The following is a 24,973-nucleotide window of genomic DNA, read 5'->3' as shown; positions in this document are numbered from 1 at the left end:
TTAAAGATCTTAAGTCTTCCCATACTTATTAGCTGCTGTATGTCATGCATGAAATGTTTTCTTTCCAGTCTGACACAGTGCTTCCTGCTGACATCTCTGGCCGAGACAGGAACTGTCCAGAGTAGGAGACACTTTCTATGGGCATTCTTATAGAAAGCCTCTCCTGCTCTGGATAGTTCCTGTGTTGGCCAGACAGTACGTATTCAGCCTCTTCAGGGTGACAAACATGTGACATTCACCTGTGTCAGTAGCCATGCAGCACAGCATCCCACTCCTGGACTCCAGCTGGCTAAGTCATGACCCTGTTGATGGATGCCTTGCTAAATCCCACCCGTTTGTGACGTTTAACACAGGTCGTGATGTACCCAGAAACCAGGAGCAGAGGAGTTTATTTTTGCCCCCCTCAGACTTCTCCTTTAAATATACTCCAAAAACTGTTAGTCGCCATGTTATCGCTCCATAAAGAAACTTTCTGGACAAACAAAATAAGTTCACAAGAGACAGATAGATCAAGGACCTTGATCCAGGATCCAGAATTCACAGACAACTAGGTTCATTCCAACTAACCTTCATTTTATGTCAGTATCTAGTATAGCAATAGTGACTTCTCTGAACATAAAGGGAATAGCAGAGCACATACTTCTGGACTGCCTTCACATCCATGACATCAGCCCTTGGCGGTGTTCCCAGCAGATCTCATATTAACGCTAACCAGTCTCTGGAGATGAAGGCTAATTGAGTTCTGAGAAGTGTAATGAAAAGTAAAATCAATTAGACGTACAGTCCGGCTGAAAGGAGCTGGGCGGCAGGTAAATGTATGTATCACTTAACACAATGGAGACGCACAAGTCCCAACAAAAATCCCCCCAGCCTTATCATCTTGAGTGTTTCCCAAGAGTTGCTCCAATAGCTTATGTAACTGATCTGTTAAACAATAACACAAAGCATGGGCTTGTGCAAACACAGGGCAACCCAAATCCCTACCAAAAGCCAAGCAACACACAGATCCTATCTAAGGGTATGTTCATATCGCATTTTTGTCCACATGTCGCTGTGCAGCATCCTTTTCTCACTGATTCCCGATGTGCAGCCTGACGTGTGGACAAAAACACAATATGAAAATACCCTAAAAGACATTCAGGAAACAGCATGACCATTACCTGCATGTAACAGGCTGCTGAAAAGGACATCAGGTAATCTGTACTATGAGAACTGATCCCACTTGTATGTCGATTAACATACAAAGACTCTTCCTATTTCCTGGGCCTCTTCCGTCACAAAAACTGACGGACAGATTTAAAACGGAAAGTGGGAATCTATGGGATATGTAAAACCAGCCTTATTTGACCAATCACCAAAGACGAAACACTTTGCTTATATAGATATCACAGGGGTTATGTTCACACTTGGCATTTTATTTCCAATTCTGTATCGCCCACAATTCACACTTTGCAATTTTGTCAAATCCTTATGTAACACATTAGCACATTTACTTTTGTAACCAATGTGATTGTAAGACTTCGAAACAAGCCAAGAATTTATCAGGGTTACGAGCCAAGAGTAACAATACTGAGAAGCACACTAGGAAGCACAAGATCCATTGTGAAGACCTTGTCTGGTAGTGAAAACTCTGAGGTGCCTCACTGAATCACCAAGGTATATAACACATTATAAAGGAGGACCCCAGGAAGTGGCATGACCTCAGCTCACCGTGATCACATGACCTAGATCACTTCCTGAGCTCCCCTGAACAACAAACACTGAATACCAGTGAGAAGTGCAGTCCAACAGGTTCTTGAAGGAAACCCTGCCAAGCAGTGACTGTGCCCTATGCCTTCCACCAGGGTGTACAGCTGTTCTGTCACATGCCAGTCAATACACAACAAATACCTTTAAGCGCAAAGTAAAGGATCACTTTCATTGGAAGTTCCTCCGATCTGCCTGAATTCTGAGGAGTATTTAGTTAGCTTACCAATGTAATATGTATGTAGTAATAATGAGATCCTATGGGATTGGGAAAGGTTTTTTTCATTATCTGAATACATACACACTGGTGATGCACTTGTACATATTTATACACCACACGGACTCGCAACTGCAGAAGTCAGCTATTTACCAAACATTGTGACTACCACATAGAGCTCAAAAGTACAATACTGACAATACTACACACTATACACGGCCAAAACATTGGAGAAATCTCATTTCTCACGGCCCATTCACATCTACTTGCTGAATATTTGGTTTCAATACTAAGGGTTCCCATACACCTGATTCTATGGACATGTCAATATTCGGGTGGGTTCACACTATGGAATTCTCGCGGATAAACTCCGTGCGCTATCCGCGCACACAGCCGCACGTCTTTCCGCCGGCTCCATAGACACCATTCTATGGGCCGGCGTATTCCGCTATCCGCCGAAAGAAGTGACATGTCCAGCACGCCCCTACTACTCTTCACACTATGCAGGTGCATGCAGCTGTGGCTAATATTAAGACAAAACCAGACATGTGCAACAGCAGCCTGCGGGTGCTAGGAATTACCTTATACACTCCCCCTGTTGTACACACAATAAAAAAAGAACCTGCTCTGAAGATTGGTTGCTGTTGCACTTTTTTGTCTATATATTAGCCACAGCAGTGTGCACCTGCATAGTGTGAACAGTGGTATGGGTGTGCTGGCCATTTTTTCACACTTGTGAAATGTTTTTATTCTGAGTTCTGAGTGTTCAGACTCAATAAAATTAGTAGGGAGAGGACCATGTTGCCGGCCAGTCCCCTCCCGGCTGTGTGTCACCCGAGTGCCTCCTGTGGGTGTGAGATTAGCTGGATCCTTCATGTCCAGCCTGTAGGTTTAATGTGAGCACAAGAGAGACCAGTGTCCGTGTAGAAACCACCTCTCTGAGGTCACCCTAACACAGCGAGATGGTAAACTCATCAAATGGCTTGCTAAGAACCTCAGTTTAAATTAAAAAAAAAAAAAATCTCTACAGCAGTTATTGTGTATGGACATTGCTATTTAGCATGTAGTTGCATTTAAGTTGATCATGCTTTTCAGGAATGTTAGAATTTATTAGTTTGGATAATTCTGCATGTGGAGAGAACACTTATTTGGAAAATAGGTAAAAAAGGGGTCATTTGAATTGTAAATATAGGAGTCAATTCCCCCCTCCCCAAACTTTTTGAACACATGCCACCCCGCAGGGTACTATTATAAGTAATATAGGGCCTTGGGTTGCCTCTATTGATTGTGACAATTACTGGGCTTACTTTAATCGGTCCCGACATGTTCTCTTCAAATATTCTTATATGCTTACCGAAACAATCCAGTCCTTTATGCCTGTACCTTCTGGTCAATAATGGTGTGGAACATATCTGACCACATTTACTGGATTTGGTTTTAGGTCATGAGGTCTAAACTGCTACAACTTGATACCTGTTGGTTTATAAGAGGCAACGAATTGTACAGCACTGTACAGAGAGGAAAAATTCTCCATCTCTAAAAACAAACACCACTGACCCATTAGTGTGTTTTAGCGTATGACCCATGACACTAGTGTACAGTGGAGGAAAAAACACTAGGAAGTAAACCACCATATATTGTTCTGAAAACAGGGACCTTTCACATAAGTATTCCTTTTTTATGGTGGTGGTGGTGGGGGTAATTTAACAGTAAATCAGTTTTCATGGCACATCTGTGCTCTCTGAAATATGGCGGATCCCAAGAATTTAGGCTACGAGAAAAAAAAAAAAAAAAAAAGTACAAAGAAAAAAAAATGCAAAACAAACACTGCACTGTTTCCTGCATCTCTCAATGAATTCACAGAGCTTCCCGCATTCACAGGAGATGAATAGAATTGGCAACGAGTCAGATTTCATGCAAGCCTGTGAATGATCGTGATTCAGCCTTCCTGCCGGCTACATATCAAAGCAACTGAAAGACCCCCAGAAGAGCGCAGCTACACCACTGCCTGGGATCGCTGCATTTGAGCTAAATTGGTTACACAGCATCTAAAACATCACCTCAACCCATAGATCTTTGCTTCAAAGGATCAAAACGTTACAGTCTATTGTCCTGCAGCCATACACCAATATAAGTAAAACTTAGGGCCCTATTCCACCGGACGATTATCGTTTGCATAATCGTTAACGATTAACGATCTCAAACGACCGCTATTGCGAATGACCTGAAAACGTTTACTCATTTCCATGGAACGATAATCGTTACTTATGATCGTAATAGCGTTTTTTCTTCGCTATTTATTCGCTATTGCGTTCGTATCTATTGCGAACGACCAAACGATGTCTTATTCAATGCGAACGATTTGCGAACATTTTGCGAACGAGCAACAATAAAAATAAATCCAGGTGTTATAAAGCGATCAACGACTTCTCGTACGGTCGTTAATCGTTAACTGCATTTCAACCGAACGATTGTTTAGATTCGAACGATTTAACGATAATCTGAACGATAATCGGCCGGTGGAATAGGGCCCTTAGCCACTCACTTTGACAACTCATGGCATATAGGCACCAGTAGTGTAAAAAAGTTTAAGTCTTACCATCATTAAAAGAAATCTTTGCCATCTCAGAGACATGTGAAAAGTTTTCATCGACCAGGGTCTAGGTGCTGAGAGCCCCACCCCATTCGCTACTCGCTGTGGAAGACAAATTCAATGATTCTAGCAAACAGTGGGGGTCTGAGCACTGAAACCGAGACCAATCCAAACTGTTTAAATGTCTTTAGGAAATGTCTAAAGTTTAGTAAATGACACAAAGGTTGTTCAGAAGGCGGTACTGTGACACAAGGACTTCATGTGCTAGAAATTGTTTCCTAAGGGGAAGATGCTACAATGCCCAAGTGAAACACTGATTCTGACCTACATGTGAAATTGGAGGCAAAGAGATTAAGCAGGGCCCTATAGAAGTCAGTGCCATAATCATCAGGTCTAAAGGCCCTTTTACACGGCCACTTATCGGCAAGGAGCGTTGCTAGAAACTCTCCTTTTGTGTTGCAGCAAAGTGTATCGGCCACACATCTTTCTGTGTAAACAGGGGATGTGCTGCAGATGGCAATTTATTTAGGTGGCCGTATGAATGATACGGTGATCGTTCGGGCAACCTGGCTGCATGATTAATCATGTCTTCTAAAAGCAGTGCAAACAAGTGCCGATCTCACTAATGTCTCATTTGCATCCTAGCGCAGCCCCATATTGGGCTGCGTAAAAGAACCCTTAGGATGCCTTTACACAGAGATTCAGCTGACAGATTATTAAAGCCAGGAACAGACTAAATACAGAGAACAGGTCATAAAGGAAAGACTTAGATTTCACCTATTGGCTTTGGCTTCAAAAGTCTCTCTGTGTAAAGCCACCCTCAGCCTTTCAAACAGTGTCACACCTGTCCTTAGGTTGTGTGTTTGCTCCATTCACACACAAACTGAGGATTAGTGTAGCACTGATCATGGAGGAAGGCAGCTATGTTTCTCTAATCCTAGATAATCCATTTAACCAAACAACAGTATGCCCCTTACCACCTGATCAAAAACATTTCGCCAGCACAACACAGGAAAGGTCATCAGACAGGTGCCCCTGGCACAAGCTGTACCACTAATACAATAGGTTATTTATAACAAAACACAGAGAGAAACCTGCATAAAATTATACTGTTATTATATAAACCTGATCTATCAGGAAACAGTGTCAGTGATGACGCAGGATGGGAATCAAGGTCACTAACAGGGTGGTGCACCAAGACTACCAAAACAATTGGGAGACACAACCTACTTATTTGATTTCTTTACATGCATTGGATATACACAGAAAGACCACTCTACTATGATGGGAAGGGACAAAACTAAAAGGCACTGGTCTCATTTCCTACCAATGTAAATGTCATTCCAGCAGACAGAACCGCTGCTCTCACTTATCACAACAGCAATATAACCCTTTAACAAAGATGACAACAGACTAACAGGATAGAGATTGCTCCAGATTGCACCTGTCTGTGGGAAGACACGCTCATAAACAGAAGCCGCAAGCAAGAACACTTCAGGTTAGTGAATACACAAGACATTCCTCAAACACAACTTACTTCTACTACAGCAGGTGAAATGCAAGGTGAACTCTGCAACACATGCCTGGAAAATTACAGGTGTCAGCAACTGGAATGCTGCTCCAGTCACTCCGCTGCCCTCAGCACATAAAGAGCGATGTGACTGACAGCAGGCTATGCATGCACCCCAACAAGGACAGGATCACAAGAACCCACAACCAACTGCTAGCACAGCCAGTAGATGAACAAAGGGTCCACAGGGCTCAAATTGGTGCTGCGGCCGCTTCATTGCTTACCAGGCACAGCAGACAGCAGTATACATTTTGAGTCAGGTACTACAACTCAGTACCCTTCAAGTGAACACAGGACTATGACACATGTAGTATCAGGCACAACCATTACAAAATGTACAGCACTGTGTCTGGTCATAATGAAGAGGCTATAGAGTTCACTCAGTTCAGCGGGTATGCTGGAAAATCCCTTTAAGTTGAGAAAGATAATATTTTTCTCATTATTATTATTAATAAAAAATTATAAATTATTATTTTTTTTTTAAACACTGAATTCATTAGGACAACTTGTATAAGACCTATAGGACAGATAACTTCAGAGAGAGATCACCAACTACATTACATTGTTTATCCATTGAACCACTGACGTCAACATGACAAAAAATATGGTAGATGCAATATGCACATTATATCACTGCACGGACCTAGCTTACACTTCAGTCCACACAGAACATCAGCTTCCAGCAACACAGTACAAAAGAATCCCAGCCAAGGTGTATTATAAAGCAGTAAAACCCAGGAGGGTGACTACAATGTAACAGGTACTGTAAAGCTAACACTTACAACACAGTGCTCAGCTCCTTACCACTGGGGGCCATGCCAGTTGGTAACCACAGGGGAGACTAGGTGCTGCTGCAGCACCTCTTAGCAACCTAAATGCTATCAACAGTTTTGGGCAATTGACACAAGGCTGACAGCTTAACGGTGGAGAATTCTAGGTCTCATGGCTAACACTGGTGTATAAGGCAGAACACTTACACACATAAGGCAGAGGGCCTGTCCTCCAGAATCTTCACTTCGGCTGTGTATTTTAGATTTAGTGACAGCTGGCACAATGTCTGGTAACTTAAGAACCTCACAAAATTAAAGCAAAAGAAGAGAATCTATTTACACGCATGCGTATGTGAAAAGATTCCATGCATTCCAAGAGGGAGGGGGCAAAGAGAAAGGTCTTGTGCCCATCATGTAGCATTCCTCAAATATTCTCCATGCTTTCATCAAGAGGATCTATACACCGCCACTGACTCATCCGCAGACACTGATCTAGATTTGGAGTGAAGCAGGTGAGAGTAGCCCTGAGCCGTACATAGAGCTAATTGTCCCAGGCTACACTTACATTCCTATGACATAAGCTGCATTAACCTTCACGGATGTGCAACTATACCTCTGGCATTTAACAACTTTTAGACTTCCAGTTAAAAACATACTTACTAGAAAGATTACATGACAACACAACCAAGATTGTAAACTCGACTGACAGGGATGATGTGAATGTAGAAAACCCAGGAGCCATTTGTAACCTGCTGACTCCACTACCCAAGTGACTGTAACGTGTCAGAGAAAGTCACCTGTAATACTAGGGGCATGATAGGAGAATACACAGATACTGACAGGCCTCATCCCTCCACGGCCTAGGCCCTTAGTATATAGCAGACACAGATGCTAGGTGTGGGCGGGTGAGTGATGGAAACACCTCACCAGCATGACACTTACTGGTCACATGAAATGAAGAAATACCTTAACAAGATGAGGGCTTCACAGGAAATACAAGACACTGTAACATGTTCTGAGCAACACAATTCAGCAGTAATGACAAAATCATGGGAAAGGTTATACTAAACATTTGTAGAAGCTGTGCTACTTATTTTAGTGTTGTACCGTATCCATGCAGGAGGCTGGGAGAGGATCAAAGCTTTAAAAAGCATACAACACTATATGGCGAATGGTCTGTTAGGGTACAAACACACACGGCTTATACGCTGCGTATTTACTGCTGCGATACGCAGCAGATACGCAGCAGATTAGATCTAAATAACTGAACACAGTATCAAATCTGCTGCGTATCTGCTGCGTGTGTTTGTACCCTAAAGGTGTGCGAGATATACAACTGGCAGACTTAGGGTGGGTTCACACTACGGAATGCTCGCGGACAATGTCCGCGGAATTCCGTCAGCTGTCTGCCCGCACTTCTGGGCGCCTTTCCGCCGGCCCCATAGACACCATTCTATGGGCCGGCGTATTCCGCTATACGCTGAAAGAAGTGTCATGTCACTTCTTTCAGCGGATCGCGGAATACGCCGGCCCATAGAATGGTGTCTATGGAGCCAGCGGAAAGGCGCGTGCCTGTGCAGGCGGACAGCTGACGGAATTCCGTGGACATTGTCCGCGAGAATTCCGTAGTGTGAACCCGCCCTTAGGGTTGTACCAACTTCTTCAGCCACCAGTATTCAAATGCTGAACTACTGGACTCACTCATCTTTACATAATAAAGGATACCTGTTGTAACTTACTCAAAATCTTAACAGGATGTTAAATAAAGCATGTTTGCGCAATTTGCACAATTTTTTTAGTTATGCTTAAAAACAAAGCTTTACTTACTGTATTTTCCTGCATATAAGACTACTTTTTAACCCAGGAAAATTTTCTCTAAAGCCATGGGCAGTCTGCTGCTCGTATTCCATGGAGTAAAAAAAAAAAAAAAAAAAAGCAGACGGTGGCTATCGTCATCAGGATATTAGAACACGCTGAAAGACAACCAGCTGGGGTTACCAAATGGGGTTACCATCTTTCCTGCCACATAGGGACTTCTTTACTCAGTTGGTATTATTTATTTTTTACAGTGTTTTTCATTTTTTTGCTTATGTATTTACATTTTTTGTAGTCCTCTTATGGCTTATTGAGCTCATCTATGTAGCAGGTAGCAACCTCCCATATTATAGGAGGATGCGGTTTTTTGGTTTTTAATGTTTTTAATCTCTTTTTGTGTAGCCGGTACTAATAAAGCTTATTTATATTTTGTTATTTCAAGTGTGCGCCTTACTTTTTTACCCTATGTTTTTCCTCTCCCTCTTTCTTTGCATGTATTATAATTACATAGGGTAGTAGGCTGCACTCCACTTTATCAGACCATTATTGTGGTGCCCACCCCCCTCACTAGTCTCAGAAAGACAACCAGTCGACATCGAAATGACAAGTAATCAGCCAAATATGGCCGATAATAGTTTTGTGTAATAGGGCTCCAAGTATGGCTTTGTTTTATGGCAATATAACTATTTTTTATTTATTTATTTTTTAAAGGTAAATTGCAAACTTGCTTTATATGACATCCCCTGATGATCTTAAAAAGTTATAACAGTGCCCATTTAACAAAAGACACCCTAATTTACAGTCTCAGTCACTTGGTGTCTCACTGGTAAATTGCTATCCACTGCTTGTTAAAGGGATTCCCTTTCTAGAAGCAGAGACCAATACAATGCACAGGAGTAGGCATGTTCTTACTACGTACACAGAGCTGCCTTCAGAGTTTAATCCCCTCTCTTTACACAGAATTATCAGCCGTTCACTGATTCAGTTGTTGTAGCAGTGATCCTACTGCTAGCTGCAATATGCTGTGTGAGCAGAGAGGATATAAACCCTGCACATCAATAAGCCTCTATGTAATCCATACCACAGCCTGTGTCATGGCAGAGACAGGACTAGGTGCTGTCCCATCACTGACCAAAAGAGTAAAGGGGAAATCAGCAAAGTGAGAAATAGCCATGTACCATGTGGGGAATCCCAGAGAGGGCACCAAAATCACTATGCAGGTATTAAGTACAGGCATGCTATAAAAGTGGGCTGTCCCAAGTCCTTTCCTATATGTAAGCTAACTACTGTGACCCCATGAAAGCAATAGTCATCATTGGGAGGCCACACATTTCTACCTCAATGACCACTGTACGGGTAACAATGTATATTATATGATGACTAGACTGTTCATTTTAAGGGCATTCCTTTTTTTATGACCTCATATGCCCCAACTAATACACATGAAAACCACCGGAGAACGGTCACAGTTGCCTGCCTATTCTGAGGCGTCAGCTCCCATCGGATAACTAAAATCTTCTATATTCCCAACAAACTTCAGTGAAAGCCCACTGTAACATCATATAATGTTATGCAAGGGGATTTCTCCTGTTTACATAGCAGCACAGTGTAATAGTTACTGAATGACAAACTGAGACGGTACAATCCCTAGAACATGGATGTGTGACAGATACTTCATTACAGTCCTACTAGAGCATGAACGCTTAATTGACGGAACAAACTCAACATCTGTGCAGGCTATAGATAAGAGTCATTGGGTAGTATACGCACCAAGTCTGTTTAGTTTATCCAAGGCAATATCCAAAAACTAAAGCTGAATTATACGACACCAGGGACAGTAACATGGAGTTGTAGTTTCAGGTTTTATTAATGAATGAAAAGTTGCCAACATTGGAACAGTCATACCATCATGCTTCATTTATGTTTTATGGTTTTCAGTAGCCAACAAACAAAGAACAAGAACTCGTGATCTAAACCAACAGCCACTTACTTACATAGCACTGCTCTGGACAAGGTTAAATTTGATAAATCTGCTACCACTGCAAGAGTCAAAGTAAATTTCACTCCTAAGGAGTTGTGGTAAAACATTTCAAGTATTGTAGCAGCAGAAAGCTGAAAGAGTTTTGCGTAAATCAGCCTTTGCTATAAATATGCAACAAATATACATAAAAAAACCTGTTTAAAACTAAGGTTTGTTCAAACAGAGGAATAGGGAAGGAAAATTTCCTCTTCTTGTGTTGGCACAGAATCAGTGTGGAATTGGTGCGGAATTCACGCACAAAATGGAAATTAAAAGCACCAACGATTTCTCTAGCAGAATCCACCCAAAGAATTGACATTTCAATTATTTTGACTCAAATTTCTTTTATTTTCTGCAGCCATTGAATACAATGGTGCAAAAGAACACTGCAGAGACACCATCACATGTCTCGACGTCAGTGAACTAGCCAGACCTTCCCTCCGGGAAGGAACAACCAAGCCAAAGCGTTCTCCAGTCAAGGAAACCACCTCAGCAAGGTATCCATCCACAGACAGCTGTTTCGGGGTTTTTGCCCCTCATCAGTGTGGAGTAGGTTTCTGGCTAGTGGGAGCAATGACTAGTAAGTGCATGCAAAAGGACGCTGGTTGACCTCAGGGAGATCAACCAAAACACCGCAGAGACACCATCACGTGTCTCAACGTCAGTGTATTCTAGAACATTGCCCCCTGGGAAATCAAATATGCAAAAGAACACTGCAGAGACACCATCACATGTCTCGACGTCAGTGAACTAGCCAGACCTTCCCTCCGGGAAGGAACAACCAAGCCAAAGCGTTCTCCAGTCAAGGAAACCACCTCAGCAAGGTATCCATCCACAGACAGCTGTTTCGGGGTTTTTGCCCCTCATCAGTGTGGAGTAGGTTTCTGGCTAGTGGGAGCAATGACTAGTAAGTGCATGCAAAAGGACGCTGGTTGACCTCAGGGAGATCAACCAAAACACCGCAGAGACACCATCACGTGTCTCAACGTCAGTGTATTCTAGAACATTGCCCCCTGGGAAATCAAATATGCAAAAGAACACTGCAGAGACACCATCACATGTCTCGACGTCAGTGAACTAGCCAGACCTTCCCTCCGGGAAGGAACAACCAAGCCAAAGCGTTCTCCAGTCAAGGAAACCACCTCAGCAAGGTATCCATCCACAGACAGCTGTTTCGGGGTTTTTGCTCCCACTAGCCAGAAACCTACTCCACACTGTTGCTCCCACTAGCCAGAAACCTACTCCACACTGATGAGGGGCAAAAACCCCGAAACAGCTGTCTGTGGATGGATACCTTGCTGAGGTGGTTTCCTTGACTGGAGAACGCTTTGGCTTGGTTGTTCCTTCCCGGAGGGAAGGTCTGGCTAGTTCACTGACGTCGAGACATGTGATGGTGTCTCTGCAGTGTTCTTTTGCATATTTGATTTCCCAGGGGGCAATGTTCTAGAATACACTGACGTTGAGACACGTGATGGTGTCTCTGCGGTGTTTTGGTTGATCTCCCTGAGGTCAACCAGCGTCCTTTTGCATGCACTTACTAGTCATTGCTCCCACTAGCCAGAAACCTACTCCACACTGATGAGGGGCAAAAACCCCGAAACAGCTGTCTGTGGATGGATACCTTGCTGAGGTGGTTTCCTTGACTGGAGAACGCTTTGGCTTGGTTGTTCCTTCCCGGAGGGAAGGTCTGGCTAGTTCACTGACGTCGAGACATGTGATGGTGTCTCTGCAGTGTTCTTTTGCATATTTGATTTCCCAGGGGGCAATGTTCTAGAATACACTGACGTTGAGACACGTGATGGTGTCTCTGCGGTGTTTTGGTTGATCTCCCTGAGGTCAACCAGCGTCCTTTTGCATTGAATACAATGGGACATTACTTTGTACATATTTTAAATCAGAATACATGTAAAATTAAGTGCAAATTCAGCTTAAAATTCCTTGCCTATTCCTTAGTGTGAACATACCATAAATTCCCCCTGGACAGTTTTTATTAAAAAAAGAAATGAACACATGAACAAAGATACATGATCTGAGGTTAGTTGGGGGAAGATCAGAAACAATGGGAAAATATTACTTTTCTGAAAGAGTAGTAGATGCTTGGAATAAACTTCCAGCAGATGTGGTAGATAAATCTACAGTAACTGAATGTAAACCTGCCTGGGATAAACATATCCATCCTAAAATAAGGGCAGACTAGACGAACCAAGTGGTCTTCTGCTGACAACCTATGTTTGTATTCGAGTGGCATTGTACACGCTGCATTACAATACAGAGAGAGAGAGAGAGAGAGAGAGAGAGAGAGAGAGAGAGAGAGAGAGAGAGAGAGAGAGAGAGAGAGAGAGAGAGAGAGAGAGAGAGAGAGAGAGAGAGAGAGAAGCCCTTTCCCATACAGCGGAGATTATATAAGTTTACAGGTCACTGACATCACCTGCACTGCATTAGTAAACAGTCATGACTCACTATTAGGATTCCTAGCTCACAGGGAAATGAAAGGACCATGGCTCATTTCTAGTCCTTTATGAGCATCATGAACAAATACCATGGCTAATTCCTACAAATCATCATCTCAAGTGACAACCAGGCAGAACATATAATGAAAGGGAGACTGGGAAGGGCCTAGGAAGTGACACTAAGCTACATAGTAAGCTCAGTGAACACTAGCCAAGATGGCTGGCTTGTAGTGGCACAAACCCAGAAACTGGTTTCTAAGTAGCTGAGAAGCCATTTTGCACTGCTAAGGCCTTTTGTACATCCTGTCAAGAGTTCTTTAGAAAACTGTGGAGTAGGCCGTAGTAATTTACCTGGTAAAATTCCAGACCCTATTCAAGTCAATAGAGGCCATCAGGAGTATCAACCTTTGGGGCCACTATTTAACAGAGCTGAACATTAAAAGAACCAATGGTGATGTGAACATAGCCCAGCTCACATACTCAGCAGCACCATATTTCCTAGAAATAGGCAGCATTACAGGCACAGGAAGAGCCCTTTCCCCAAGGCAGCACAAGTGAAACCAAACACTCACTAAAGAGGCTGAAGCCTTATCCCCCTTGATTATAACAAACATGGCTAGGCAAAACATGTAGCTCAAAGGTTTTTTTTTTGTTTTTTTTAATGTACGCAAAAGCATAGTTAGGCTGGGTTCACACTGACTTTTTTCTCTCCGCCACAGTTCCTTTTAGCTGTTCCGTTTTTAAATAACAAACGGAATCTGACTGATCCGTCTAACACTCCATTCATTTCTATGTATTTTTATTGTGCTCCGTTTGTCATATTTGTGCTCCGTTTGCATGTATTCCATCAGTGATCCGTTTCTGTGAACGGAAAGAAAAATCCTGCATGCAGTTTCTTTTCCCTCAGTTTGAAAAAACGGATCAGGAACGGAAAGTGCACTTCCGTTTTTTTTTTCACATTATAGTCAATGAGGACGGATCTAAACTGAAGGTATTTCAGTTGACGTCCGTTTGCAAGTTAACAGTTTTCATCAGTTATTTCACTGAGCATGCGCAGAAGAAGTGAGAAACCAAAGAAGAAAAATAAGCTGATAGAAAAACGGATGCTAACTGAAGCTAACTGATGCAAACTGATGGACAAAAGTCAGTTTTTTAAAGCCAAAATGCAAACAGACAATGAAAAAAAACATTTTGCAATCAGTTTGCACCAGTCTGCTCATCAGTTTTTTGCTTATCCTTTGGATGGATCCATTAGCAAATAAGAAAAACGTTAGTGTGAACCCAGCCTTAACTATGTTGCGTAAAATGCTCATTAATAAAACTAAATGTAGTGTGATAGAAACGCACAGTGTGAGCCTAGCCATAGTTGTATGCATATGCCATTTGTAAAGTTACCGTAACCAACTGTGGCTAGAAGGTTCTAGTTTTGGCAAAAACAAAACAAAAACAGCAGTTTGCTGAGAAAGTGAACATCTCTTATGAAAAGCAAATCTTCCTACCTATGGCACAATTTGGGAGCAAGAAGGGGATCTGAATATGCATTACCTCTAATAAAAATCTTAAAAGACAAGTCTGCCTTGCTACGCTACAGTTTGAAGGATTTGTAACAGTTTTAACATGGTCATTATATTCTTTACGACTACACAAACACATTTACCCAGCTTTTCCAGGCTCCTGTGTGGAAAATCTACTTTCTACAACATTAGAGTTGGGGATTTACCAATGCCTTCTGCAAAAGCTGGATGACAACCTCCCCTTTACCAGGGGATTGATCACTACAAGTGGGCAACTTTAGAACTCCTGCAGTCTGGGAAAAAGACAGCCCTCTGCACAGATGTAATGGTGTTCACACGCCATACAATATGTACAAATACCTATACATAGTATAAAGCTAACAGTCCCTATGTACTACATACCCAGTCACCACATTGGCTATGACACAGCTTTTCAAGGCTCCTGAAAGGCAAATATCCTTAATTATCCAGCAGTATAAGAAAGGTAAAATCGCTGCATAACTGGGCAGATTTGCCATTCAGCAGCTCAGGAAAGTTGGGTAACTATCCATAGAGCTGTAGTGGTGGAAGCACTTGTCATGATGAGTGCTATTTATATATTGTTCAGGTTTGGCTCTTGTGCCACAGAATAGTAAAAGAGCAAGGAAAAAGATGTTCTCTCTTTGGATTCTAGGTGTAGCATTCCTCTCAGAATGGCCCAATTTGGCCAAATTTCTAATTTTGACAACCCCTTTAAGTGATGAATTCTAGATTCTGAATTCATTTGGATAGAGTTGCCCCAAAAAACATAGCAGGGCTTCGGTTATTTGCCCTGCTGCCTACATTCTTCTGCTGTTCAGACAAGCAACACAGGACAGAGCAAACACATGAAAACAAGTATTGTCTGCCACTTATCTAAGGAGCAAACACCAGATTTCAGCAGGATAAAAACTTGTTTCAGGCCACATCCTAGAAAACGCAGAATATTTTGGAATTCGGAAGCCAGTTAGACCACTCCAGGAGCCAGTTTGCCCCTTTTAAAAGGACCAGCAATAAAAATGTATACAGACATCAGCTCCAGCAGCAAATGTCTAGGTGCGCTGGCTACCTGGCTCACAGTGCATTACATTAAAGGAGAAGTGCAGCGAAAATTTTTATTAAAAGTATTGTATTGCCATACCCCACCCCCAAAGTTATACAAATCAATATACACTTATTAGAAAAGTGCTTTTCTTTCCCTGCACTTATCTTTTCCCTGCCCTGTATCAAGGCTTCATTGCCTGGATAAAATGGTGATTTCACGACTCCCAGAGCTGTGCGTGGCTGCTGGATAGGATGATGGCAGGGGGATGCTCAGTGTCCCTCCAGTGCCCTGTGTCCCTCAGTGTCCCCCTGCCATCATCCTCTCCAGCAGCCACAGCCGCACAGCTCTGGGAGTCGGGTCGTGACATCACCATGTTATCCAGGAAGTGAAGCCTTGATGAAGTAGTAAGTGCAGTGAAAAAAGCAATATATAAGCATTTCCCGTAATAAGTGTATATTGGTGATTTGTATAACGTTAGGGGGGGGCAATACAATATTTTAATAAAAATTTTCGCCTGACTTCTCCTTTAAGACTCCTTGGCTTTTAAAGGGAATCCGTCTGCTCCCGGGCACGAAGGTGCTTACAGTGTGCTGTAGCTGGCAGCCCCCCAGTAAGCATGGTGCCTTTTTGGTAATTTTCCGTGCAGTGGATTATGTACAATCTTATGTCTCCTACTGTCACAGAGCTGTTGCTCGTGCCACACTTGGCATGCATCCTCCTCCCTCTTCATGAATAATCAATGCTGCCCGGCCTCCTGCTCGCTCAGCTGTCAGCTGATTGCAGATCAGTCCTCTGTAGGCAGGTTATGTCTGAAAGAATCTTTCCTCTGTAATGTAATGAGCTGTGGTCTAGGGGTAACTCACCTGTCTAGAGACCTGACAGCAGTTTGTTCTCTTGTTCGAATCCCCTGATGGAAATTAAATAGATTGTTTTTTTTCCTCATTATTGTATCATTTTTAAGGCGATGTTCACACACAGTATTTTTGCTCAGTATTTTGGTCAGTATTTTGCAACCGAAACCAGAAGTGGATTGAAAACACAGAAAGGCTATGTTCTCACACTGTTGAAATTGAGTGGATGGCTGTAATTTAATGGCAAATAATTTCTGTTTTAAAGAAAAAAAACAAAAAAAAAACAACGTTCGATATTTGCCATTAAATGACGGCCATCTGCTCAGTTTCAACAGTGTGAGAACATAGCCTTTCTGTGTTCTCAATCCACTCCTGGTTTTGGTTCCAAAATACTGAGCAAAAATACTGTGTGTGAATGTAGCCTTAAAAATGATACAATAATGAGAAAAAAAAAGACATCTATTTAATTTCCATCAGGGGATTCGAACCAGAGAATGAACTTCTGGCTGGTCTCTAGACAGATGAGTTACCCCTAGACCACAGCTCCAACACATTAGGGAGGAGAGATTCTTTCAGAGATATCCTGCCTACAGAGGACTGATCTGCAATCAGCTGACAGCTGAGCGAGCAGGAGGCCGGGCAGCATTGATTATTCATGAAGAGGGAGGAGGAATGCATGACAAGTGTGGCACGAACAACAGCTCTGTGACAGTAGGAGACATAAGATTGTACATAATCCGCTGCACGGAAAATTACCAAAAAGGCACCATGCTCACTGGGGGACTGCCAGCTACAGCACACTGTCAGCACCTTAGGTAGTGCCCAGGAGCTGACGGATTCCCTTTAAGGTTGTCTTTCCACATATGCGTTCAGATTGCACTCTGAGCACAGTGAAAACCATGTCCCCATTTCTCCCCCAATAATCCTGCCAATATCGCCCAGCTATTGGGGTAAAACTGCTGGCATGAACATTTTCTGAACACAGCCTCACTTTGCTATAGGGCCCTATTACACCAACAGATAATCTGACAGATTTTTTTTAAGCCAAAGCCAGGAATGGATTTGAAAAGAGGAGAAATCTCAGTCTTTCCTTTATAACCTGTTCTCTGTTTATAGTCCATTCCTGGCTTTGGCTCATAAAAAATAAGTCAGATAATCTGTTGGTGTAAAAGGGCCACTACACATAATCAATTCTTTGGGCTGATGACGGAATCCGCTGGCAAATATCATTGAGTCTATGGAACAGAGGGAACTGCAAGTACTGGAATCAGCTTGAAGTCTCTGCGGAAATTCCATAGTGTGCCTCGATCTGTCAATCTGCCGTCGGGTGCACGTCTCTACATGAAATAGGAGGTGGACGGATGACAACGGATTAAAGCAAAGGGCTGCAGGAAGAATCTAGCTGTCCACCTGTAAGATTTTTTTCAGTGTATCCTGCCGTGGTCCTGAAGTGATAGTTCCTCTTTAAGAACACAACCATTTAGCCCAGCCGATAATTCACGTGTACACAGGGATTGGGTGAGATAGCAGTTAGCTGGAAGTACAGTGGTGCCTTGGATTACGAGCATAATTCGTTCTGGGACTTTGCTTGTAATCCAAATCCACTCTTAAACCAAAGCAAATTTTCCCATAAGAAATCACTGATATGCAGACAATTGGTTCCACTCCCCAAAAATAATGATTTTATATTTTGAATAACATGTAAGACAAATGAAACAGACATTTATAAACAGCTGAATATGTGATATTATAGGTTACTGTGCAGTATAGCAATCAGCATGTGGAGTAAAATGTATAATAAGTGCATAAACCTGAAACACAGCAGCAGTTTGTAGATACAGGGTGGAACTGCAGATCCCTATAATGCAGTAGCGTAGTACAACATGCTAGAATAGAGGAGCAGGGCTGCTGTCAGAGGTCTGTGTGGTCACATGACAGCAATGGAGAAGGGGTGTGTGCTCAGCATGGACCAATCAGGATTGACAGAGACTGCAAGGAGCATGAAGGACCCAGCAGTACAGATGTGGGTACATACATGCAGCACTCTGTCCGGGGAGAGAGGGGTTACAGCTATGAAGAGATTACCTCCACAGTTCTGTCCCCTGATGTAAGCCCCAGCCTGAAGTGGATCTGCTATGATTTGGAAGGCAAGGGAGACTTCCTGGGTTAGAGTACAGGGCTGTAGACCCCGCTATATAGACCATGTCTCTCCCCAACTCGCGCTCCCACCTAGTACAGGGAGCTCTTAAACCAAAACAATGCTCTTAAACCAAGTCACAATTTTGAAAAACTGTGAGCTCTTAAACCAAAACGCTCTTAAACCAAGTTACTCTTAAACCAAGGTACCACTGTACATGCTATTTTTCTATTCTTCTTTTGAAGATTTATAGATGTATCAGCACTTTATGGGCAGCTGCAGTCTGTCAGGGCATGAGGGGAGTTGTAGTTTTGTAACAGCTGGAGCTGTCTTTGGGTATGTTAACACGTTAAGGATTTGCCAAAGGTAAATCCAACATAGGGGGTAGTAATCTAAGGGTGGTATTACACGGGCCGATGGGGGTCCGATAATACCTGTAAACGAGCAGCGATCTGATAGATCGTCGCTCGTTTACTGGACCTATTACACGACCCGATAATCGTTAAACAAGGGCTGCAGGGACATCGTTACCGATGTCCTTGCAGCCCTTGCTTAACAATATACAATACCTATCCACGTTTCAGGGCTGCTGCGGTCTTCTCCCTGGGTCCCGCACGCTCTAACTTCTGAGTGGCCTGTCAGGTGACAGGCCGCTCAGCCAATCACAGGTCGGGACCCCCGCGGCTGGGATTGGCCGGGCGGCCTGTCAGCTGACAGGCCACTCTGAAGCTAAAAAGCGCAGGACCTGGGGAGAAGAAGACCGCAGCAGCAGCCCTGGAACGTGGATAGGTAATGTATATCGTCAGTCGCCAGCCGCGCACCGCTATTACACGTAGCGCTGCGCGGACGGCACCCAACAAAAATAGGTCCAAACCTATATCAACGATCAGCCGATGATCGTTGTCATCGGCTGATCGTTGTATTTTTACATGGAGCGATAATCGATTCGGCCGATTATCGTTCCGTGTAATAGTACCCCAAGGCTAAAACATGGATCTCCAAACTGCGGCCCTCCAGCTGTTGCAAAACCACAATTCCCCTCATGCCCTGACAGCTAAAGCTTTGGATTTGGCTGTCAAGGCATGATGGGAAATGTAGTATGGCAACAGCTGGAGGGCAGCTGTTTGGAGACCAATGGGTTAAACACTTTGGGGGGGGGGGGGGGGGGGGAAATACATCAATCCTTGTGCAAAACTACAATGGAGCAGTTGCCGAAAACAACCAGATTACAGCTTTCATTTTCCAGGAAACACCTTATTTGCTTTTGCCTTTATATTTGGTAAAATCTGCCCCAAGCCTTGACTGTCCCTTAGTGAGCGGCCGTGCTTTCCTATGAGGCCACCATCCCCATATAACTAGCTAGTGAAGGTGACAGAACACAAGGCCAAAGCACATCCAAATATTTGTCAATGCATTAATGATTAATAGCACCAGGCAGGAATGTGCTGATAGCCAGTGACCGCACCACGCTTCCTCCATTCTCCTCCAATTCCACCAACACACGAGCCAACCACTGCTATACCCAGTCCTGACCACCAAGACCAGAGATAGTGCCAGGGGGTACCTGGTTACAGACGAGCTTATACAGCAGTCTCATACCCTGTTTGCCACTTCTAGATGGCAGGACAGTCATCAGCAGCACGTCTCCACACAGTTGCTAAGCCCTTCTTTATATTACAGAAGTGCTCTCAATGCCAACTCACTGCAGATCACTGGAAATAATCCTGCTCTCTATATGACAGAAACCAAGTATATACACCACTGACTGGGAATGCCAACCCACCCTGGGTCATTGAGTAATCAGCTTGTCTTTGCTTCACAGCTTCATGCCAGTCATGGCTCTCCACTCTAAATGACAGGGTGGCTGAATACTATGGATGGTGCCAGCCATCCAGGTCACTGCTCCTCAACCTGTGGCTCTCCAGCTGCTGCAGAACTACATCTCCCAGCATGGATAGTCTCCAACTGCCCAGGAATTACAGCTGGAAAGTCACACCTTGGAGAACAGTGATCCAGGCTATATGCCCTCAGCTCATGCCAGGTGCCATGCAATGTCTGCTCCTGGACTACCAGCTCTAGTGTCCCCTGGACTGGAGGCCAGAAGCCTAGTGCAGAGATCCCATAGTCCTGAGGACTGGCATGTATCCTGCTGTACGGCAGTGACCGGCCCCGATGCTGGCATGTATCCTGCTGTACGGCAGTGACCGGCCCCGGTGCTGGCATGTATCCTGCTGTACGGCAGTGACTGGCATGTATGGCACTGTATGGCTGTAGCCATGATGATTGGCATGTATCCTGCTGTATGGCTGTGACTGGCATGTATGGCGCCTGTGCTGGCATGTATCCTGCTGTATGGCTGTAGCCCTGAGGACTGGCATGTATCCTGCTGTATGGCTGTGACTGGCATGTATGGCCCCTGTGCTGGCATGTATCCTGCTGTATGGCTGTGACTGGCATGTATGGCCCCTGTGCTGGCATGTATCCTGCTGTATGGCTGTGACTGGCATGTATGGCCCCTGTGCTGGCATGTATCCTGCTGTATCCCTGAGGACTGGCATGTATCCTGCTGTATCCCTGAGGACTGGCATGTATGGCCCCTGTGCTGGCATGTATCCTGCTGTATCCCTGAGGACTGGCATGTATGGCCCCTGTGCTGGCATGTATCCTGCTGTATCCCTGAGGACTGGCATGTATGGCCCCTGTGCTGGCATGTATCCTGCTGTATCCCTGAGGACTGGCATGTATGGCCCCTGTGCTGGCATGTATCCTGCTGTATCCCTGAGGACTGGCATGTATGGCCCCTGTGCTGGCATGTATCCTGCTGTATCCCTGAGGACTGGCATGTATGGCCCCTGTGCTGGCATGTATCCTGCTGTACGGCAGTGACTGGCATGTATGGCACTGTATGGCTGTAGCCATGATGATTGGCATGTATCCTGCTGTATGGCTGTGACTGGCATGTATGGCGCCTGTGCTGGCATGTATCCTGCTGTATGGCTGTAGCCCTGAGGACTGGCATGTATCCTGCTGTATGGCTGTGACTGGCATGTATGGCCCCTGTGCTGGCATGTATCCTGCTGTATGGCTGTGACTGGCATGTATGGCCCCTGTGCTGGCATGTATCCTGCTGTATGGCTGTGACTGGCATGTATGGCCCCTGTGCTGGCATGTATCCTGCTGTATGGCTGTGACTGGCATGTATGGCCCCTGTGCTGGCATGTATCCTGCTGTATCCCTGAGGACTGGCATGTATCCTGCTGTATCCCTGAGGACTGGCATGTATGGCCCCTGTGCTGGCATGTATCCTGCTGTATCCCTGAGGACTGGCATGTATGGCCCCGGTGCTGGCATGTATCCTGCTGTATGGCTGTGACTGGCATGTATGGCCCCTGTGCTGGCATGTATCCTGCTGTATCCCTGAGGACTGGCATGTATCCTGCTGTATCCCTGAGGACTGGCATGTATGGCCCCTGTGCTGGCATGTATCCTGCTGTATCCCTGAGGACTGGCATGTATGGCCCCTGTGCTGGCATGTATCCTGCTGTATCCCTGAGGACTGGCATGTATGGCCCCTGTGCTGGCATGTATCCTGCTGTATCCCTGAGGACTGGCATGTATGGCCCCTGTGCTGGCATGTATCCTGCTGTATCCCTGAGGACTGGCATGTATGGCCCCTGTGCTGGCATGTATCCCGCTGTACGGCAGTGACCGGCCCGGTGCTGCCCCCGGTGTACCTGCATAGAAGCGGATGAGACAGCCGATCTCGGGCTCCATGCCCTCCTCCTGCACCCGGCACAGGTCCCGGAATCCCAGCTGGAAGAGGTAATCGTTCTGCACCAGCAGCGGCTTCTCGTGCGGCTCCAGGCGGCGGCTGCTCTCCCCGTGGAGCTGCACGTACAGGGCGCCCCGGGGCTGCACCGGGCTGAGCGGCCGGGCCGGGACGGTGACCGCGGCTGCAGGTGGCGGCTCGGCGCTCAGTTCTTCCACAGAGGAGGATGAGGAGGAGGAGGCGACCCCGCAGTGGAAGAGCTCCAGTCCCTGGCACACGGCGGGGCTCCGGGGCTCCTCGGGGGGCAGGCCGCTCAGCTCCTCGCTGTCCCAGCAGTCGGTGGTGCCCGGGCGGCTCAGTTTGTGCGGGGTGCCCACCCAGGTGCCGGAGCCCGAGAAGAGCTCCCCGTCCGCGGCCCGCTCCTCACAGCTGCCCGCAGCCCCGGGGGTCTGGCCCAGCACCCGCAGCACCGAGCTGCCCCCCGGCCGCAGCAGCCGCGCAGCCACCTCCCCGGCGCTGGTGTCCAGGGTGCAGAGCAGCGGCCTGAGGCCGGGGGACGAGTAGCGCTCGTAGATGTGCAGGCAGCCCCTCCGCAGCTCCCCGCGCACCCACTCCCGCTCCGGCGGCTGCAGCTGCACCCACTGGCGGTGCTTGAGCAGGGTCTTCCTGTCCAGGCTGCGGGTGCCGGGGGTGGCGGGCCCCAGGGTGCAGGGGGCGGTGGCCGTCACAGGGTTCGCTGACAGATTCCTCTTCAGCCGCCGTCTCCTCCTCAGCAGCAGCGCGGAGTTGGCGGTGGAGGAGCCCTGGCAGGTCCCGGCCGGGGGCAGCACGAGTGTCGCGCCTCCCTCCATCCCCGGCCGCTTCTTCTCCGCTAGCGGTACGATCCCATCTACCGCCGGCTCCATGGACTGTGACGCGGAACCTTCCAGAGCGAGCATCGGCGTCTACGGGCCAATCCCGAGCATCCCACGGGGGCCCCGTCTAAAGTGCCCCGGCTCCGGAGTGCGCCATCGCGGACATAATGTTGATGATCAAGCGCTCCGTCGGTAATTGCTGGAGAGTGGCAGCCCCGCCGCTCCATACACTGAGGGGTGTGACTTGCCAGCCAGGCTCATGTATATTAAGCAGCAGCGGCGGCGGCGGGAGGACGCAGCCTGTCACTGGGCCCGGACAACGCCAGGCCTGTCACTCTGACGTCCACTACGTCACAGGCGCGCTAGGCATCTCGGGACTTGTAGTTCTTGTGTAGAATCCCGCCGGGAATGTACGGGGTGTGGCCTTTAGTCTCCTCACTAGCGCTCACAGAGGATGATGTGACGGACTCCCTCCTCATATAGTCAAGTCCAAGTCAAGAAGGCGCTGCACAGCCTGACAGATGAAACCATTGTCCTGGGAAGGGGGGAGGACGTACCTTATATTATCGGGCATGATTCTGGACGCGCTAATGTGGCTGAACTAGGGGTGCCGTTGTATCCCCTGGCGCAGGCCACATGAAGGTAGCGCCTGAGGTGAAGCTGCCATGGAAAATACACAGCAACTGTAACAAGTGTATCTGATGCCATCATTTGAAAGTTTGCTATAGACGTGACCATGGTTGTCACCCATTAGAGATGAGCGGGACTTGAGCATGCTCGGCTCTGAGTACCAGTGGCTGACTGAGATGGATGTAGTCATAGGCTGTATCCATGTTTTCCAGGACTCCCCAGGACTGCATCTAACTTCAGCCACCGCTATTCTAATGCTGAGCGAGCGGACTGAAGCATGCTGGAGTCACATTCATCTCTATTGGCCCTGTTCTTTTCCAAATTAAGTGTCCCGCTCTAGTCTCCAGTTCAGGTGTGATTTGCAATTAAGCTCCATTTACTTAAATGGAACTGAGTTTCAAACCCCACCCAATCAGTAGACAAGAGGGGGGCAAAGTGGCCATGGTTTTGTAGCGCTGGATAACCCCTTTAACTGTTGCATTAAGTAAGTTTCTCACTACCATTGCGCTTTCTATTATTCTCATTGGAGCAGAACAATGGAAAATGGCCATCATAGGATCTGACGCCAATTGGACAAGAATGGGGGTTGTGTACGTTACAGTCACATTGGGGGAGATTTATCAAAGGGTGTAAAATTTAGACTGGTGTATACTGCCCACAGCAACCAATCACAGCTCAGCTTTCAGCTCTGGTGAAAGGAAAGGGGAGCTGTGATTGGTTGCTGAAGCCAGTTTGCACCAGTCTAAAGTTTACACCCTTTGATAATTCTCCCCCAATGTGTTCTTATCCATAGACACCCAAACTTCCAGACGCACAGAGGAATACTGTCAGCGGACTTCCTGACACGTATGCTTTAACCACTTAAGGTCAAAGCCTATTTTCGTTTTTGCGCTTTTGCTTATTCCATTTTAAGTTTAAAAGTCCATAGCGCTTGCAATTTTTTACCTAGAGACGTATATGAGCGCTTATTTTTT

General features: G+C 45.7%; 1 protein-coding gene across 1 annotated transcript in view; it reads right to left on the bottom strand.

Moving 5' to 3' along the window:
* The window catches only part of PHLPP1 (PH domain and leucine rich repeat protein phosphatase 1), a 108,739-nt gene extending 85,068 nt beyond the window's left edge, over positions 1-23,671 (bottom strand). The window contains exon 1 of the mRNA XM_069958123.1: positions 22,481-23,671. Within this exon, the coding sequence (XP_069814224.1) occupies positions 22,481-23,453 (973 nt within the window). The 5' untranslated portion in view covers positions 23,454-23,671. The remainder of the gene's footprint in view (positions 1-22,480) is intronic.
* Between the last annotated feature and the right edge of the window lie 1,302 nt (positions 23,672-24,973).

This window comes from Dendropsophus ebraccatus, chromosome 2 (genome assembly GCF_027789765.1).
Source record: "Dendropsophus ebraccatus isolate aDenEbr1 chromosome 2, aDenEbr1.pat, whole genome shotgun sequence".
NCBI classification, from domain to species: domain Eukaryota; kingdom Metazoa; phylum Chordata; class Amphibia; order Anura; family Hylidae; genus Dendropsophus; species Dendropsophus ebraccatus.
This window is presented reverse-complemented; position numbering and strand designations above follow the sequence as displayed.